Here is an 18,302-nt window from a genome sequence, read left to right as displayed (position 1 = left end):
TTGGAAGCGGTCTGGGAATTATAATGACGATGATATACGCCGCACAAACTATAGCCACGATTTCCGTGTTCTTAGAATCTTAGATGGGTTCAAACTTAAACAATCACAAATGAGCAATTGCTAACGTTGTAAAATAAGATAATGTATTATGAGGTTTTGCATTTGCGTTGAATACGGTTTCACATAAGACTTGCAACACTAACTATTATATAAATACAATACAGTATAATTTTATTTTAGTTTAAAAAAAAAAATCAATAAAAATTTTTTAAAAAAATCATTAAACTTCAGGTTATCCATTTTTATTAACTTTATATAATTTAATCCGTCAAAACTTCTCCTACGATTAGGCACAGACGCACATTCACGCATATATCTATCAGATATACATAATTATAGTTTATATATATTATATAAGTATATAGTTAACATATATATATATATAAATATACCGACGAATATAGGTTAGGCGCGATTTGGGATGGCTTATGCGCGCTTATAGCCCCCAAAAAGTTGTCGGATCCGTTCAAAATTTACAAGTCATTCGGGCTTCAGTTAAATCCTATAGTATATACTTGTTTATAAGTACTCTTCTGGTCTAAAGTTTTCCATCAAACTATGCTTAAATTCATAAGAAATACCTATATAATATACTTATATATGCACAACAATAAAATAATAAATAATACCTTATATCCCGAAATTATTATTAATTAAAATGACAATAATATAAATGTAATTAGCTACTGCGACTTTAAAAACATATATTTTTAAATCATATTTGGAATCCAATATCACCCAGAAAGTCAAATTAAATAATAGTTTTTAGTTGTTCACTTATTATGTTTACTTTAAATTATGTAAATAATAATCAGCAATACAGAGAAAAATATTAACTTGTATGAATTTGATAATCATTTAATTGTAATGTAAATTAATTCTTATTTATAAAAACGGGTTGGTAGTGTAGTGTTTTTACTTTTTATTTTGGATAATACATATTATACATATAATATGTAAGCATTTCATCGTAGTGATCAGACAGTAGATGTGTCATGTGTATATACATATTATCTAATTAAAATTATAAAAATAGTAAAATAATAATGAAAAAACAACATGAAGACATAGGTACCTACCTCGTTTTACTTTGTAGAATCAAAAAAATATAATGAACATCCGATGTTTTGCTTATAAAATTAGATACTTTTAATGCATTAATGAGATGAAACAGAGGATTCCACATAAAATCATCAATCATAATAATATTTATCCATAATAGAGGGTGGAAATGATTTCGCATTTCGGAAGAGGATGCTGTCAACTTAATGAAAAGTAATATCTTTTAATTATACTTCACTGAAAAGATGCAGACTTTTTTTAGAAGCAAAAGAGATGATCGGTTTGAATATTAAAACAAATTGTTATTATTATTACCACCAAACGTCTTTATACTACGAAAGATGTAGTTTCATTAATTTTCCAACAGACTTATTACTTGCAATTGCTCCCCACCGTTGTACACGTCAAGCTAATGTTTTACTCGTAACGGTTAATGAGAAAATCCTTTTTCATTTATTTTGTTTCTTTTACTATACCAATCGAGTGAACGAAATATGCGTTTTTCGTGATATTTCAAACTTTAATTAGTAAAAAAACATAATTAAAAAACAAAAAAAATGCAATACCTACTGAAAGTTTTAGACAAATGACAAAACTGTGAAAATACTGTTGTATTTCTCTCAACGGTATCACCTAACCTACATTTATACAATTATACCTATTACTCGTAATATATATGTATATAATATGTGTATCGTGAATACAACGCACTTCTAATTTTTATATTTTTTATAACATACGCACGAATGATTGAAAAACCTGGAAACTTGTTTTTGCTATATCTATTAAGTAGGTTCAGAGTATATGAATCTAAACGTTTTTCACAGATCGTTCACAAGCTTAATATATAATATGACCAGACACATATATTATGTAAAATCAGGCGGCAAAAAGAGTTAAATACGCAAATTTTGAAAAAAATTATCTCATTGCGAGTAGAAAAAATAATGACTACGAATAAACGAGGTAATAATGAAACAAAAATAGATGTATTCATTTTGAAAGACAAACCGCGATTTTACCTATTGATATTACGTTTAAAATTGACATTTGACATACTCGTATATTTTATCATATTTCGTAGGTCGATGTATATATTAACAGTTATATTAATATACTATAGTAGGGCTAAGGCAAGATCAGTATTCCATAGACCTGCAATGGTGTCATTTTAATTTCCAATAGAGGGGGACAAAGGAATTCACCAGCCCGAATGAGTAAAATAAAACCAATCACTTCGCTCGAAAGCAAATATCTACTTAACATTTTATCAAATTACCATTCCTACTTCACTTATTTCATAATTTTAATATTTTTAAATACTGGTTGTTATATTAATTGTAGGTACATCAATTTAAAGTATAGGTATACCGTATACGATAAATTTACAAATTAATTTTATTTTAAGTTATAATATTTTTATTTTTTATTGCTTACTTACTGGTTCAAGTTTCGTCTGTTTATTGAACATCACAACAAAAATTGTTTTCGATTCTTGAGCGATTTGCAGTAATTATATTTTTTTAGCACATCAGTTTTTAGCCGCATCACCCATTTATTTTTTATTAAGGCACATTTTTTCCATAATACATTATTAATGTGAAAAACGTCACGAAAAAATAAAATTTTAATATAGTTACTCAACTAAAATAACAAAATACAGAATAGTTGACGAGATTACCATACACAACTGCCGCAGTATTGTACGATAACTGAAGTCTCAGTGTGAGATCTATAAATGAGCGCTAATCGGTTGTTATTTTAAGAATTTGTATTAATTTTAGATTTTAGAAATAAAGCTATACATATTATGATAATATTATTATTATTATTATTGTGAATACAACAATATCATGTTCCTTTCCTTCACAAAATACAAACATACTAACATTTATGCTTACATACATACACTTCCTAGCATATGTCTAAATATAATTAAATTCCAATTATCGATTATTAATTGAAAACATATCATTGGACAATAATTTCTTAGTAACTACAAGGTATAATATTTTCTGAAAATTTTATAAAAATAGGCATGTTTTCGCGTTAATGAAATATAATAATGATTAAACGGCAACAACCGGCCCATCGGATTGCTTTTAAAATCAAACAGGGACAAATGCTCACCTTGCCGCCTCTTCCAAATGACGCCACTGCCGTTGCCGTAGACGCGCTTTTGATATGTAGTCAATGCTATTGTAAAAACATTTGAAACTATTTAATCGTGTATTCGTATTTCATGTGGCCATCAGTTCAAATGAAAAAATGTAGGTTTTATTTAGGTCAAAATTGGTAGAAGAAAATTCAAATGGTTTGTTTAAAGTCAAAAAAAAAAATTCATATGTAATACCTAAGTATTTTCTTAAATAGGTACTTAAAATATTTTCTTTGTGGCTTAGTTTCCCATTTTTAAAATCAAATGAAGTGAAGGATTGTTTTACACATTTTCATTTTACTTACTTATTCTAAGTTCTAATTGTATAACAATGATAAAAATCAATATTTTCAACCTACCGATAATCATAATTTGCTATTGACAATTCTAAGCCTTTATAATACGGCAGGATATGTAGATAGTAGGTATTGTTGTTACTCGTTAGGTGCTTGGGTACCTATATAAATATTATAATTATTAAAATATTATATCTATCACCTGTTAAATTAGCAAAAGCGAATTGTTGATTGATTTACTGCATTAGTATATTAATATGTCGGTACTCGGTACATACTATACAGTACTAGATAGCTATGTGATTTATACATTTACAGTAAATTCAACTGAAAAAATATAAATTTTAAGTAGCCAGTAGGTACACACTACACCTATTGTAGCACACCTAACTATATTATTATCTACTAAATAATAACTACAACAATAGACAATAGCGGTTAACGTCACCTTTATTTAATTATTAAATTGAACACGACAACTCTATAAATATGTTGGTGCATGATAATAATACGATTAATATCATATTCATTATAATTGCATATTGGTCAAAACTTAAAGCCTTAAAGGTAAATTATTATACAGTTCCCTACTAATATTTAATAGTTAATACATTTCTATAATAGGTACGCAGTGTTATCCTGTATAGCCGTTGTAAGCATAAAAATAAACTTTTACAATATTCACAACTCTCGTGGTGTATTATATGGATTTATAAATGCACTATTGTCTGATAATTGTATTAATTACAGTAATATTAACGGTAAACAATTATTCATGGTTATAATATCGATAATACTTAAATAACTTAGATATTTACATACACATCAACGACTTCGTGGCGCAACGGTAGCGCGTCTGACTCCAGATCAGAAGGTTGCGTGTTCAAATCACGTCGAGGTCAATGTTAAATTTTTGCACTTTTTTTATTATAATAATACATTAATAATAAAAATAATCGTATTGACTATGACGTATAAATACGAAATATTTAGAATATTTTATTATTATAATGTGATATAATAACCAAACATAATTTATAATTAAATCGGAAATGTACCCACTGACATTTCATATCCTTTTGCCAGTGGCATAACGATATAGTGCGGTTTTTAGGGGGGGGGGGCAATGCCCAGGGACGTTATTTGCGGTACGCAGGGTATACATTTGCGTACCTAAAATTCTAAATTGTAATTTTTGGCCCGCAAGGCACATGCACACGGCACGCTCGGCCACATCACAAAAAAATAAAAATTATATTTATATTATTAGGTATATTAAAATAATGGATTAATATGTAAATATTATGATAGTTGAAAATTGATTGATTTATCACGTCTTTATAATCACAATACAACAATAACCACAATACAATTATTATTATACTACTATACCTAATATTAATAATGTAAAATATGTCAAGAAAAAATAAATAGTGGCCTGCTCAATATTTATGCGTTTACCAAAAAAAAAAATTGAAATGACGCCCCTGGCAATGCCCCCCCTCACTGTACGATTTTTTATATTATGTATTAATGTAACCTGTATCTTAATACCTACATAGTAATTTTTATTGAGAGGTGGAGGGTTGACATTTTGACAACCCCCCCCCCTTGAGGTTAGATCAAAACCGCCACTGAATTATAGATTAGCATAGTGACCCACAATTTCAATTGAAATTTTTGTCCTTTAAAGGACATGCGGATACCCATCGGATATTGCCATTTTACTAATTAATATGGAACATTTATGTTGAAACGCTGAACCAAACCCATCCCCTCTCTTTTAATCGTGAAAAATATTTATTTAGGTAATATATAGTACCTAAATAAAAAACCTATAAAACCTAATTGTACTTATAACCTTTAAGTTTACATATATCATGATAATGTAAGCTTATAATTTCGCATTATGATCACAATAATAATAACACGATATGAACAATATTTCATTACGTCAAAGTATTGTCATTTAACATAAAAATATAGAATCCATTCATTTTCAAAAAAAATGGTTGACTGCGGCTGTACCATTTTTAATTTTATCCGGGAATTTGAATTAATAATTGCAATTTCATAATATTCAATAAATATATATTTTCGGTAAAAACTAAAAAGTCCCTGTAATTATTATATTAATATTTGATAATATTATAGTAATATTCAGTAAGTATTAACACTATATGATTGGTATTTGGTAGAGCATTTATGTAAATTTATTACTTATTACCCAAATCCCAAATTTGAGTAGTAAGTATAGTAAGTAATAGAGTCAAATGCCAATAAGTTAAAGCCAATTTTACTCAGATTTCAATATTTACATATTATTATTGTTTGTTATAAATGATTTACACATTACACAAGACGATAATAAAATAAAATAAATTCCTCTGTCTATAGACAAAATTAGTAAACAGAAAAATATGTTAAAAGGACACTACAGTTGTACTACCCTCGCTAGCCAACGTCTTGGCTTCATTCCAACAAACGTATACAACAGGGGCGGCTAAACAGTCGATCGCGATCTATTTCGAATAATTTCAAAGTCAATCATGTTAAAATTTATTTTTAGGGCCACGCGCTCAACATGTTTCTTAATAATTATAGTAATTCAATTACTATAAAAAAAAAAATTATGGAAGTCGATCCTCAGAGGTGAAGTATATTTTAAGTAGATCGTGACCAAAAAAAGTTTGGCCACCCCTGATATACAACATAGAAAACTTGTGTTCAGCAGGTACAATTGTATGAATGGTACAATTTTGTGTATTAAACTTCATTAATATAAAAAAATAATTAATTGATTTATTATCAAACTTAAAGATAAGAATATTCAACATTATCTAAACTTTCACACAGAATATTATGGATAATGACCAACATATAATACAGGAGTATCAACATTTTCAAATAAATAAGATTATGTATTTTGAAATGTTAGTAAATCGAAATTTAGGAGTGAGAAAAATTTGTTTGATGAACAAAACGAAAAGGTCATCATAATCTAACATGCATCTATTATAAAATTGTTCGTCGAGGTGGATAATACTACGTTTACTGGGGAAATATTAACTTATGTGATTACCTACTTTTTTAAAAGTTAATTTTAACACATAAAAAATCGATAAACTTTTTTTTAATAAGTACACGACGTTTAGTTTGATGAAGCCTTTCTATAAGTTTTCAGTGTTTTCACGTTTGAAAAATGAAAGATTATCTCAGTATAATAAACATACGTAGGTAGGTACTTGCCTTTATATCATATCAAAAAAAAAAACACTTATCCTCCATTCCCGATTAAAAAGATAAGTTTCACATTTATTATTTGCATTCGCCTTATTTAAAATTCTAAATAAATGCTGAATGTAAAAACGAAAAAATACAGCCCGAGCAATACTCGTTGTACGATTGTTAAATCGAATTATAACCGGAAATAATAAACAATTCCGACTACCTATCATCACGATCGGACGATAATGGTAAAATTAATTTTTATTACGATCGACTTCGTATATTTTTAAAAAAATCGACCAGCATCAGTTGTTCGCGATTCTCCAGATCACTGACTATTACTTTAAAATAAACGATAAGAACTGCACTGCTCATAATGCCAAACTGAAATCAAAAATCTAAGAAGTTTTTTAAATGGAATTTAAATGGATTCTTTAAATTTTTTCATCGGCTAATCACGAGCCACGATTTAAGCGTCCGTTCAAAATGACGATTGTAGATATTTCGAACGACGCCCCCGAACAGTAACTACAGTGCGATCTACCGGCGATAGACCTAATCTACGCGTGCATAAATGCTGTTAGCTGTTGTTAATAGATAGCGCTAAGGTAATTAAAAAAAAATATTCAATACAATCACTGAAACATAAAAGTCTATTCGCGCAGTCTTATTTCTTCTCGTTTGAGGAATACAGTTCCGTGTAGTGGATCACAGTTTTAAATTTTTACTTTTACGAAATTCTGCAAATATGTGTAAATTATTTTGTAGTTACCAATATATTGACTAATATGACCGACATAAATATTATAGGTAATCGTACGTTTCCCCGTTGTCTAAGAATCTCAGATGCCTATATGTTTCCAGCTTTACCACACTTATAATAACAAAACTTCAAAATTTAAGTATAAATAAATATTTTAGATACAAATTTAAAAATGAAATTCTTAGTATTAACACGTTCACTGAGACTGTCGCCGTTAAATAAAATCAAAGTTTTTAATATTTCTAAAATGTATTTTTTTTTTTTAAATTTTAGTTGAAAACAAAGATAGGTAGGTACATTTAATTTTTATTTTATTTGGTATAGTTCATATAAAGGAAAATAAAATAAATACATTGACATAAAACCACCAGAAATATTAATTATGAATGAATTCATCGCCAAGTGGTGTACTTGTCAGCGTTATCACACACCAATTAAAATGAGTACTCGAATTTTTTGAAAAAAAATAATTTGACTTATTCAGTAATTATAATAATATGCTTTTATGAACATAAAAAAAAATGTTGCCGCTTATAGCGTAATATGTAAATAAACTTGTAACGCCTCGAACGTATCACACCATTCACTATCAATTTTTTAACGCAGTGAAAAAATATTTTAATGAATGACTTATGCGCGATTTCTGATGTCAAGATAATAATTAGTTACTAATAAGAAACCAAAGAAGAAGAATTAATCAATTTAAAATAGATAGACAACTGACTGTGAGTGTTGTTAAAACTTATATTATTTATCTTTGACCGTGTATCAGTTTCATGAAGCCGGGGGGCAACAGTTAATTGATAAGAAATTGTTTGCCGTTCGCCAATATAAATATATTATAATATAATATAAGTGTATTACATGATAAATTGATAAGATTATTGTTACCTACTATTGCTAGTTGCTACTTTCATCTGAACCGATTCTGAAGTATTTGAACAATCAATAGTCATTTATGATTTATACTTAATAATTTAAAACAATTAGCAGATATTTTGGTTAGCTAATATTGTTAATTTTAAGATTTGCTTATTGTTTTACAATAACCATATAACAAATTAGATTTGATGGTGTTTATTGTCCATATAGATAGTTAAGATGTCTTCAAATGTGAAACATATTATTTTAGTGATGTCTGGTAAAGGAGGAGTTGGTAAATCAACTGTGAGCACTCAGTTGGCACTTGGATTAGTAACTAAAGGATATCGGGTAAGATTATCAATTTTAATTAGTCACAGATTGGTAGTGCTGCATAAAGTATAACTTACCTACGTAAAGTAAATATTTAACTCTTAATTATTTTGAAAAAATTTACAACAGACCAATAGAGGAAAGAAATTGGCCAATAGCTGATGAATCGAAGCTTGATAGCTTTCTTGTTAGTAACAAGAAACAAAACACATTGTTTTTTATGTAACCTATTGGCTATTTTTATTAAAACTGAAGCCTGGAGCATTATGAACTAACATATGAAAATATTACAAACACTAGAAATTCAGCTAACTTTTTTTTTTTAATTGCAATATCAATTTATTAGGTTGGCATATTAGACGTAGATTTATGTGGTCCTTCAATACCATATTTATTAAAACTAGAAAACCAAGAGGTACATCAATGTGAAGCTGGTTGGGTTCCAGTTTATACGGATGAGTCAAAATCTTTAGGTGTCCTTTCAATTGGATTCTTGACCAAATCCAGAAATGACAGTGTTGTGTGGAGAGGACCAAAAAAGACTGGTTTGTTATTTAAAAAAGTTATTGCTATCTTTATGTATATAAATTTATATATGTGTTTGTCGTAAACAGCATTCATAAAACAATTACTTTCTGATGTTTTCTGGGAAGACGTTGATTATTTAATTATTGATACACCACCAGGCACATCTGATGAACACATTACAGTTATGGAGAATATTAAGTATGGAATTCTATAATTTATTTATCATTAACTTTATATTTGAGAACATGCTTAATTATTGATTTCATAATTTTAGAGAAACTCCATGTGATGGAGCAATACTTGTGACGACTCCACAACAAATTGCTTTGGATGATGTCAGAAAAGAGTTGTCATTTTGTCGTAAAACTTGTATTCCAATACTAGGAATAGTTGAGAACATGAGTGGTTACGTTTGTCCTAATTGTGCTGTGAGTTAATAAATTGCTCAAATATTACTTTTATTTACTGGAAATACTTTGTGCGTTTTGGCAATAATTTTAGTGTGGAACGAAGTATCATAACATGTATTTTATTTTCCAATTAGGACTGTATTATTTCCTATTTCTATCATGAAATGTAAATCTTGTTTAAGACTAATTAATTTTAAATTTACAAATTAGTTTTCCTATTACTAAATGTTTAAAAAAATATTATATACATAATATTATATAGATGTATAATGTATATGTATTATATCACAAATAAAATGTAGGTTAAAAATAACCATTTTAACTTTTTATTATAATTAATACTTTAAACTAGATAAAACACACAATTTGTTTATTTTAAAATTACTATTAGAAATATTTAATTTATTTATTAGGTATCATGGCTTTTCATTTTTAAGTTTCTTTAAAGAAACTGTAAATTAGTTCTTATTTAATTTTAATTAAAATAATAAAACCAACATTTTAAATTAATGAAACAATATTAATATTGTAACAAATAAAACAAAAACAAAACAATATTGAATTATTTAAAAATGAATTAAGTTATAATATTATCTTGAATATGTGAAATTAATAGTGATTTTTTAAAAATATTAACTTAATAACTTATACTTCTCATTCATAAAAAATATTTGTTAAAATTTGAATAATGTTGATAATCTATTGATTTTAAATTATAGCCTTAACATAAAAAAAAACAATAATGATTTACAAATTTAAATATTTATAATTTTTGTTTTATTTTATAGGAGTGTACAAATTTGTTTTCATCCAACGGTGGAAAATCTTTAGCTGAACATTTCCAAGTTCCTTTTTTAGGAACTGTACCAATAGATCCAAGAGTATCCTCCGAGACATCAAAATATGTCGGTTTAACTCATCCTGAATCACAAATAGCTGTATCTTATAACTCAATTGTTGACCGTGTAATAAATCCAAACTGATTAACCTAATGAATTTTTATACTTATATACACATTTAGTTTCAATGTTTATTGCATTAATATTATAATATACTGTTTGTTATTTGTTATTACCAAAGAACTTTTAAAAGTCTATATAGCATTAATTAAGATATATTTTAATTCATGCTATACAAATATATACAAATACACATACAAATTAAAATTCTATGTGCTTGTTACACATTATATTTTATTAAATTATATTATTCTTACTTGATATAAATTTACATTTTACTCTATGGGAACTTTTTGTTTCGACTGTTCGACTTCTTTCTTAGATTCATCAAGTTCAGACAATGGTTCCACATTTCCAAGTGGTGATTTACTTGTAAATAAAATTGGTATACGAGTTAGTCTTGGGTTTCCATCTTTCTCCAAGAACCTTATCTTTAATGTTAAATAAACTTTTAGCTCATATATAATAAGATTTTGTTAAAATTAAATACCCAAGATAATAAAGAGTTTTTACTGGATGTACCAGTGGCAGCAACTGCAAGTATCGTACCATCTTCTTGTTCATGCACAGTTTTTTTTATAGCAATTTTATCGGATTTTTTCGGAATTGGGTTATCCAAAAAAGGTACACGAAAATTACTAATATCTAAAAATAATAACAAATTCTTACTAAATATATGAAATTGTAAAAAAATTATTTATTTAAGTATCATAATACCGTCTTCATCTTCTTGTTCTTCGTTTTCTATTGCTGGAGGAGGTTCGGTCCTTAAAATGAAATATATAATACTCTGTTTTCGAAGCCATATTCTAAACCCCCCTTCAATGTATATAGGGATATTATCTGGGTGATTTTCAATTAATTTCTTTTGATCAGGACTTTGACCACTAACTATCCATGTATCTTCTAAGCTTTCTTCTAATTGATTAGTTTTGTATACTTTAACTTCGGATTCAATATCAATACTACTAATCCTTTTGATAGCTAATAATGCTAGTTCATAAGGATCATTAGGTGCAGGCTTAGGTATAGGCCAAGGGGATAGATTATTAAATTTTGGCATCCAGTACATCATGCGCCAGTAGCGCCGAACAGGAAATCCACGAGGACCAAACCGTTTTACAAGCAAATCCTCTACTTCCCAATCAGGAATTACTCCTAAAAAATATAATAAAAACTCAAATGTTATGTCAGTTTAAGGATTTACAATTTTACCGTTATCTTCCATTTTCTGTAATAAATCGATGATACACTGCTGGTGTTTTGGGTAGTGCATAAACTCTGACTGTATATAGTTTTGGGGGACAAATTTTCCAGCTGGTAATACTTGGATGAGTTTCTTGTAAGTTTCTAAATCTTCATTTACGCCAAATTCATCTAGATGTTTAAGTGCCGTGTTTATAAACTCTACATGACCAGATCGATATTTTTCCATTTGGTACACCCTTAACATATCCAAATACGTCTTCTTATTCTTGTTCTGGACATTATTGAAACTATCTACGCTTACCACGTCAACTTTAGGACGTTTGTCAAAACATGGTTCTGTTGAGTGAAACCCTCGTTGGACAGACTTGATACACTGTCGGTTAAACAATAGAACAAAGCCCCTGCACGTCCTTAGTACATTGCTCATTGTCGTATCAACGTTAATCTTGAACTGTAATTTATAATGCTACTTCCATAACGAAATTTTTATTGGATGTAATATAATTAATGTTATAATAATTTCAAGTTTTTACAGTTTTTCAATATTTTATTGCCGGTTATCATTCACATTATCATTTTGATCAGTTTATTATCTCGTGCAGGTTAGGCAAGAACTAATAATAATCAAATTGTGTACCAACAAATTTTCTTGGTTTGATTTCTTTTTACGTAGAATCATTAGCATAATAATTTAAATTGTAGACTGTAGAATGTTGATAGATACTTACCTACATATAATATTATGAAAAAATAATAAATCACGACTGTGGAGAAATTCTTTATACCATAACTGCTTAATGGCCAGATTTTTCAAGGGCATTGAGGACAAATGAATCTGGTCCCGCTTTTTTAAGGATCTCCATAAAATTATGGTGTTTTGTTTTTTTGATTTCAAAAATTATTACAACTATTTTATTATATTACGATAGTAATGTAATATAAATAAAACTACTTATTTTATTCATTTTTAAATAATCGATTTTTTTTTAAGTATATTTTTATATATCATGAAGACAATTTGAGGGGACAAGGGAGAAAAATGTAGTAGATCCAGGGTCCCATCAATTTTTAATTCAATCATTCCGAGTATTTACTCTAATAGTTATATGTAAACTGTAGAGTTATTGTGTTAATTAGCAGTAATATATTTCTATGTATTAAAGTGTATTTGTATAATTATATATTCTTAGACATAATAAATTCAAAATTGTAACTACCACACATAACTATATGAGTAAAGTAAAATTACTTTAATTCAGAGATAATATTATACAGAGATACCTTTAATATCATTGAAGTACTTAGGTATGTTTTTGTCAGTCAAATGATTTTATAATAAAAAAAAAAATTCTGATAATATATTAGAATTAGAACATAAAAATGTTGAACAATATGACTGATAGGTACTGCAAGTAGGTATACAACCAGTAACCACAAATAAAGTTGTGCTAATATTCAATAATATAATATAATTTATAGTAATAAAATGGGTACCTATAATACCAAAGTATGTAGGTATGTAGTATTTAAAGCATTGTGACGAAGTGTTCTTATAGATAAAACGGTAAAAACTAAAACTGTACAATAATTAATAATATACAATATACATAATGCATAACTATAACGCTAAAGTAGCTATATACGATAGTGTTAGGTAATACGATGCGTATAGGTGCCTAAGATACAGAAATCGATTCCTACGTGTACAAATCGGTAATATTATTAAAATCCTAATAGGTACTGATTTGCCACAAAAAAAAAAAAAAAATTGCATAATTTCTTCTACTTCAGAATGAGGTAGGTACATATTTTTGTAAATTGTTAGTAAAATCTTAATTCAAAATTGTGTTCCATCCACCCAAATATTTATTTATTTTATTCAATTTTTTTTCTATAACATTTATTTTAATTTATAGATACTTTAAATTATTTGATATTGAGGATATTGAGTAATATTACTTATACACTTATTTGATAAGTATTACCTATTGGTGGGGCCTTCACAAGGGGGGGGGGTGTTGATGGACCTTGAGTACAGGGGCCCGGCTATTTTAAGGGCCCGTGGCCTGTTGAAATTTATTTGTTATTTTTAAAATTTTAGCAGAAATACTTATTTTATATTAAATAATATTGTAAAATAACATTTTATGGAATATACACATAATAGTCATTGATTAATGATAGTTAATTTGATGTTTAACCATTAATTACGCTGAGCTCAAAGCCCGCAAAATAAAATTTTAACTTAAAAAATAAATAAATTGAATATTAATTAAAATATACTTGTTTTTTTTATTTTTTAATTTAGATAATATTGTAATAAAAAAATAGAAAAGACATTATTAATGTTGAAATGCTTATGAATCTTGATTTTTTATAATTTACTAGCTAACCTGACAGATGTTATCCTATCTTAATAATTAACAGTGGATATTGAATTTGAATTGGTATAATTAAAAACAATTATTATTCAAAACATTTTTATATAGGTGGTAAATTGTATTTTTGGAAGTTTTATAAAAGGCCTGGACAAACATTTATTACAGGAGTCCGAAATTGTATGTGGGGGGCCTTGCATATTAGTAATGAACTAATGACTAATATTTAATACGTATAGGTATTCGTACATACAATATACATATACTATATAGGTACCTACATAGTATACATACTATAACTATATTATTATAGTTTATTTATTATATTTATGTATAAGTATGTATAGCTTTCAACGTAAACATATTTTAGCCTGCGAAACTGTTGTCACTTAAATACAAGTATCTACAATAATTTTTCTTCTATAATCAAAAAAGTTGATTTTATTATTAAAATGAAAAAAAAATCATTGAAACCAATTTATATGTTATCTAAAGCTAATCACCTAGGAACCAATCCTTATGTGATATGTGTATTGTGTATATACTAATTATTAAGTATAGACAATTACCTATAGATATACAAGAACTGATTCAGTAATTAGGAATTTAGAATCAACTCGTATGTAGCTCGAATATAAGGATCCATAATATGAAATATATAATTTATTGGTTACTAAATTTACTATGGTATTATATGTTATACCAGTTAAGACTTATAGATAACTGCAGTAATAGGTACCTACTATATAGCCATATAGGTACCAGCTATATACTTATTCTAATTGTATCAGCAATGTATTTAGGATTTTGTTTGGGGTAAAGGGGTATATATTTACCCAGAGTTCAGTAGTCTCACCCTCGCATTCTTCAATTTGTTATAAAATTGTGATTAATTTATAACTAATTAAATACAAAATATGTTGTTTAAATTATGTATTACCTATCTGAGTCCCGAGAGGTTAAATATGTTTTTCTAAAACAAATTATAATACTTATATTATCATTGGGTCATTGGGTATACATTTATTTAGTAAGTATAGTATAAGTATAAAGTAGGTATTTATATCCAATATAGTTGAATACCTAGTCAAAAACTATTATAAATTATACGTCGCGTTTAAACATAAAATTATTTATTTATTTATTTATTTATTTATTACCTTACCACATCATAATAATAATTTATCCATATACCTAGAATTATTATTTTTATTACAAACCTGAAATATAATTCTTTGTGCAGGCATCAAATATGCATAAGATATATGTGGTCTGCATATTTTGTCAATACTTCAGCACTAACAATTTCGTATTTATATCACATACTCACATCATTGAGTATTCGTCTTTTGTGATTTTTATTTACAAATATAATTTAAATAAATTCACGTATAATAACTATAGGTAGGTACTTTTCGATGTCCTTCGATGTTTGAAAACTTAACCACATATCTTACAATCATTATCATATGCATTTAGACATTTAGTATATTACGATATTAGCAGCGTAATGTTATAAAAATAAATGATTATACAAAAATATATAGATATCATATAACTAATAAATATAAATTATACATACATACATACATACATAATATACGAGGGATTATGGTGTCGGTGGAAGCAAGGGAACAGTAATTTGACATTTCAAAAATCCCCAGCCTGCCGGGTAACAGTCAAGAAAAACTTAATATATTCAAATTATTAGATAATAGTAATATAATATGTTATATTATATTATATAATAAATGAATATATATATATATATATATATTATCCATACATGTTATATTATTATTTTTTCCCATATTATTTTATGACCTTTTGGACTTAAAATAGCTAGGCTTTCAACAATTTGTTTTCGTATTATTAGTTTTATTGAAATTTATTTAGGTACCCTTAGGTACCTATACTTATTAATTAGTATAAAAAATAAAATGATCAATACAAACATTTATTGCTTCACCAAAAATTATTAAGCCAAATAATATTATATTCCTATAACAAAAATAAAATTAATATATTGATAAAAAAAAAATGATGTCTCTAGTTTAAGGTTTATTTATTAAAAATTAATTTTAAAATCTATTCTCTCTCTTTCCCTCTCCATAATTCTAATGCAGTCTACCACTAATTTTAAAAACTATGGTGCTAACAATTTAAATTATTTAATTATGCTGGATATTAAAATGCATAATGCCTCTGTAAAAGAAATCTATAGTCACGCGTATATATAAGTATTATTAAGTATATAACCCATAACCACCATAACGCATCATAATAGATAGATACTGAAAAAGTGACAAAATATGACAAAGCAAACATGTGATATAATACATACAATTTTATTATAATAATTATATTTATTATAAATTAGTATTTTAAGAGAATTAAATTAATTTTTTTTCAATTATCATATTATTATTCAATTAGGTAGGTATTCCCTATAATAAATAATTGGATTATAACGCGGATGGCTAATTTGAATTTTTATAGAAATTTTTATGGTAAAATGTTTATAAAATGTAATGTATTTATAAAAATTTGGACTCTTGGATGTGTGTGTGTGTGTGTGTGTTGTGTGTGTGTGTGTAAGTATCTATAGAGAAAACTCGAAGCATCATTATAGGAAAAATTTTAAGTGCGTTTAAATTTAAAATTTTCACGAAATAGCTTAACGATAACGATTTATCTTCAAACATTTTTAAATATTTGTTATTATTCAAAAAGTATAAGTCATAGATACTTGAAAATTTCATCAGTTATTTAGATTGACATTTTTTTTTACATGATTTAATTTTTTAAATATTTTGACTTTTTTGAGCTATTTATAGACAACTAAAATTTTCAATTTTTTTGATAATTTTTTTTTTAAAGTGTCGACAAATTTTTTTTGGCCGAGTCAAAATACTTGAAAATTGAATACAAAGTTCCTCATAAGTTATTCTTATAGTGGTTAAAAAAATTATAAGAATTACATAGGCACAATTTTTTTTTATTAGTATTTGAAGTTCAAATATTGACGAAAATTCGTCAAAATCATGAATATTTGCAAATTATTTTGTAAGTATAATTCATAAAATTTTTTATAAGTAGCTAAGAGTTGAAAATTTATACAAGGTTTTCCATAAGTTTAGAGCTCACAATAATTATAAAAAAACTTAAATGTTGGTGTATTTATAAGATATTTTATTTATGTGTCGTTCGTCGTTGATAGATTAAAAGTAGGTACATTAAACATATTATTGTAATTATAGCTACCTATATTATTTGTGATATTCATTTTATATAAATATACTCATAAAAAAATTGTATTGTTTTTATACAAATATTTTCCGATTCAAATTCATAAAATTATATAATTAATTTAGTCTTATAATTCGAAAATTTCATTTAATTTTTATTATGTAATGTATTATGTACATAAAATATGTTTGTCAAGTAAACTTTTTAGATAATTTTTTCCCTAGGTATTTAAAAAATGCATTGTTTTTTATTAAAAATAGTATAGGTAATTTGTTTTAAGAACAATAAAAATTTGCCTACGATTAACTGTATACTATTATACCTATTGTATTCGAAATACACCTAAACAGCTTTAATCAGAAATTGCACAACTCGTATACCTATTATAAAAAAGAATTAACATGATCAAATCTAAGTAATTTAATCTTGCTAGTTCCGATGCAATACTTAGGTAATCTGTAATTTAATATTCATAAATTATCATTATCCACTCTAGCAGCACTGGCTAGAAACTTACTAACAGGTAGTAATTATTCCTAATAGTATTAACTTATATGAGTATCTCTTATTTATCACATGAATTACTAATGTTAGGAAATTAAACATTTTTTTTTCATATGTATTAATAATGTAAAATAACATTTTATGAAATATAAGTTATGGTTAAAAATGTAAATTTATAAATCTATGCTTGATAGTTAACTAATTTAGGTACTATATGAGTTTATAATTAATTATGAGTGATCGAGCCGACGAAGCAGACAATTAAACGTTATTCATTGAATACGTCTTCATTTTTTTATAGTAA

General features: G+C 26.6%; 2 protein-coding genes and 1 non-coding gene across 7 annotated transcripts; 2 read left to right on the top strand and 1 right to left on the bottom strand.

Annotated features, from left to right (window-relative positions):
* The first annotated feature begins 4,406 nt into the window (after positions 1 to 4,406).
* On the top strand, positions 4,407 to 4,478 carry Trnaw-cca (transfer RNA tryptophan (anticodon CCA)). The gene has a single exon. It is a non-coding gene; the product is annotated as a tRNA-Trp (tRNA).
* Positions 4,479 to 7,478: 3,000 nt separating this feature from the next.
* Positions 7,479 to 10,691, top strand: LOC114131524 (cytosolic Fe-S cluster assembly factor NUBP2 homolog). 3 transcript variants are annotated; one of them, XM_027996770.2, is made up of 6 exons: positions 7,479 to 7,614; positions 8,660 to 8,779; positions 9,108 to 9,306; positions 9,376 to 9,487; positions 9,564 to 9,717; positions 10,488 to 10,691. In XM_027996770.2, exons 2-6 carry the CDS (start codon positions 8,669 to 8,671, stop codon positions 10,680 to 10,682), a joined length of 771 nt encoding a protein of 256 aa, XP_027852571.2. In that variant the 5' UTR covers positions 7,479 to 7,614; positions 8,660 to 8,668; the 3' UTR covers positions 10,683 to 10,691. The 3 variants fall into 3 exon arrangements, with proteins under 3 accessions (XP_027852571.2, XP_027852570.2, XP_027852568.2); XM_027996769.2 differs by lacking the exon at positions 7,479 to 7,614 and adding an exon at positions 8,274 to 8,292; XM_027996767.2 differs by lacking the exon at positions 7,479 to 7,614 and adding an exon at positions 8,341 to 8,568.
* On the bottom strand, positions 10,446 to 12,440 carry LOC114131523 (evolutionarily conserved signaling intermediate in Toll pathway, mitochondrial). 3 transcript variants are annotated; one of them, XM_027996766.2, is made up of 6 exons: positions 12,169 to 12,429; positions 11,874 to 12,103; positions 11,376 to 11,816; positions 11,149 to 11,303; positions 10,916 to 11,089; positions 10,446 to 10,687 (listed from the first exon to the last, which is right to left on the bottom strand). In XM_027996766.2, exons 2-5 carry the CDS (start codon positions 12,091 to 12,093, stop codon positions 10,934 to 10,936), a joined length of 972 nt encoding a protein of 323 aa, XP_027852567.1. In that variant the 5' UTR covers positions 12,094 to 12,103; positions 12,169 to 12,429; the 3' UTR covers positions 10,446 to 10,687; positions 10,916 to 10,933. The 3 variants fall into 3 exon arrangements, with proteins under 3 accessions (XP_027852567.1, XP_027852566.1, XP_027852565.1); XM_027996765.2 differs by having other exon boundaries at positions 10,931 to 11,089; positions 11,874 to 12,440; XM_027996764.2 differs by having other exon boundaries at positions 11,874 to 12,439.
* Positions 12,441 to 18,302: the final 5,862 nt, after the last annotated feature.

Source organism: Aphis gossypii, chromosome 1 (assembly GCF_020184175.1).
Source record: "Aphis gossypii isolate Hap1 chromosome 1, ASM2018417v2, whole genome shotgun sequence".
In the NCBI taxonomy this organism is placed as follows: domain Eukaryota; kingdom Metazoa; phylum Arthropoda; class Insecta; order Hemiptera; family Aphididae; genus Aphis; species Aphis gossypii.
This window is presented reverse-complemented; position numbering and strand designations above follow the sequence as displayed.

Bases quoted from the DNA above. Each gene is read 5' to 3' on its own strand.
- LOC114131524 (XM_027996770.2), top strand. From the start codon at position 8,669: ATGTCTTCAAATGTGAAACATATTATTTTAGTGATGTCTGGTAAAGGA. The intron at 8,780-9,107 runs GTAAGATTATCA...TCAATTTATTAG, and splicing joins TAGTAACTAAAGGATATCGG to GTTGGCATATTAGACGTAGA. The intron at 9,307-9,375 runs GTTTGTTATTTA...TGTCGTAAACAG, and splicing joins GAGAGGACCAAAAAAGACTG to CATTCATAAAACAATTACTT.
- LOC114131523 (XM_027996765.2), bottom strand. From the start codon at position 12,294: ATGAGCAATGTACTAAGGACGTGCAGGGGCTTTGTTCTATTGTTTAAC. The intron at 11,817-11,873 runs GTAAAATTGTAA...TATATTTTTTAG, and splicing joins ACAGAAAATGGAAGATAACG to GAGTAATTCCTGATTGGGAA. The intron at 11,304-11,375 runs GTATTATGATAC...TATTATTTTTAG, and splicing joins AGAACAAGAAGATGAAGACG to ATATTAGTAATTTTCGTGTA.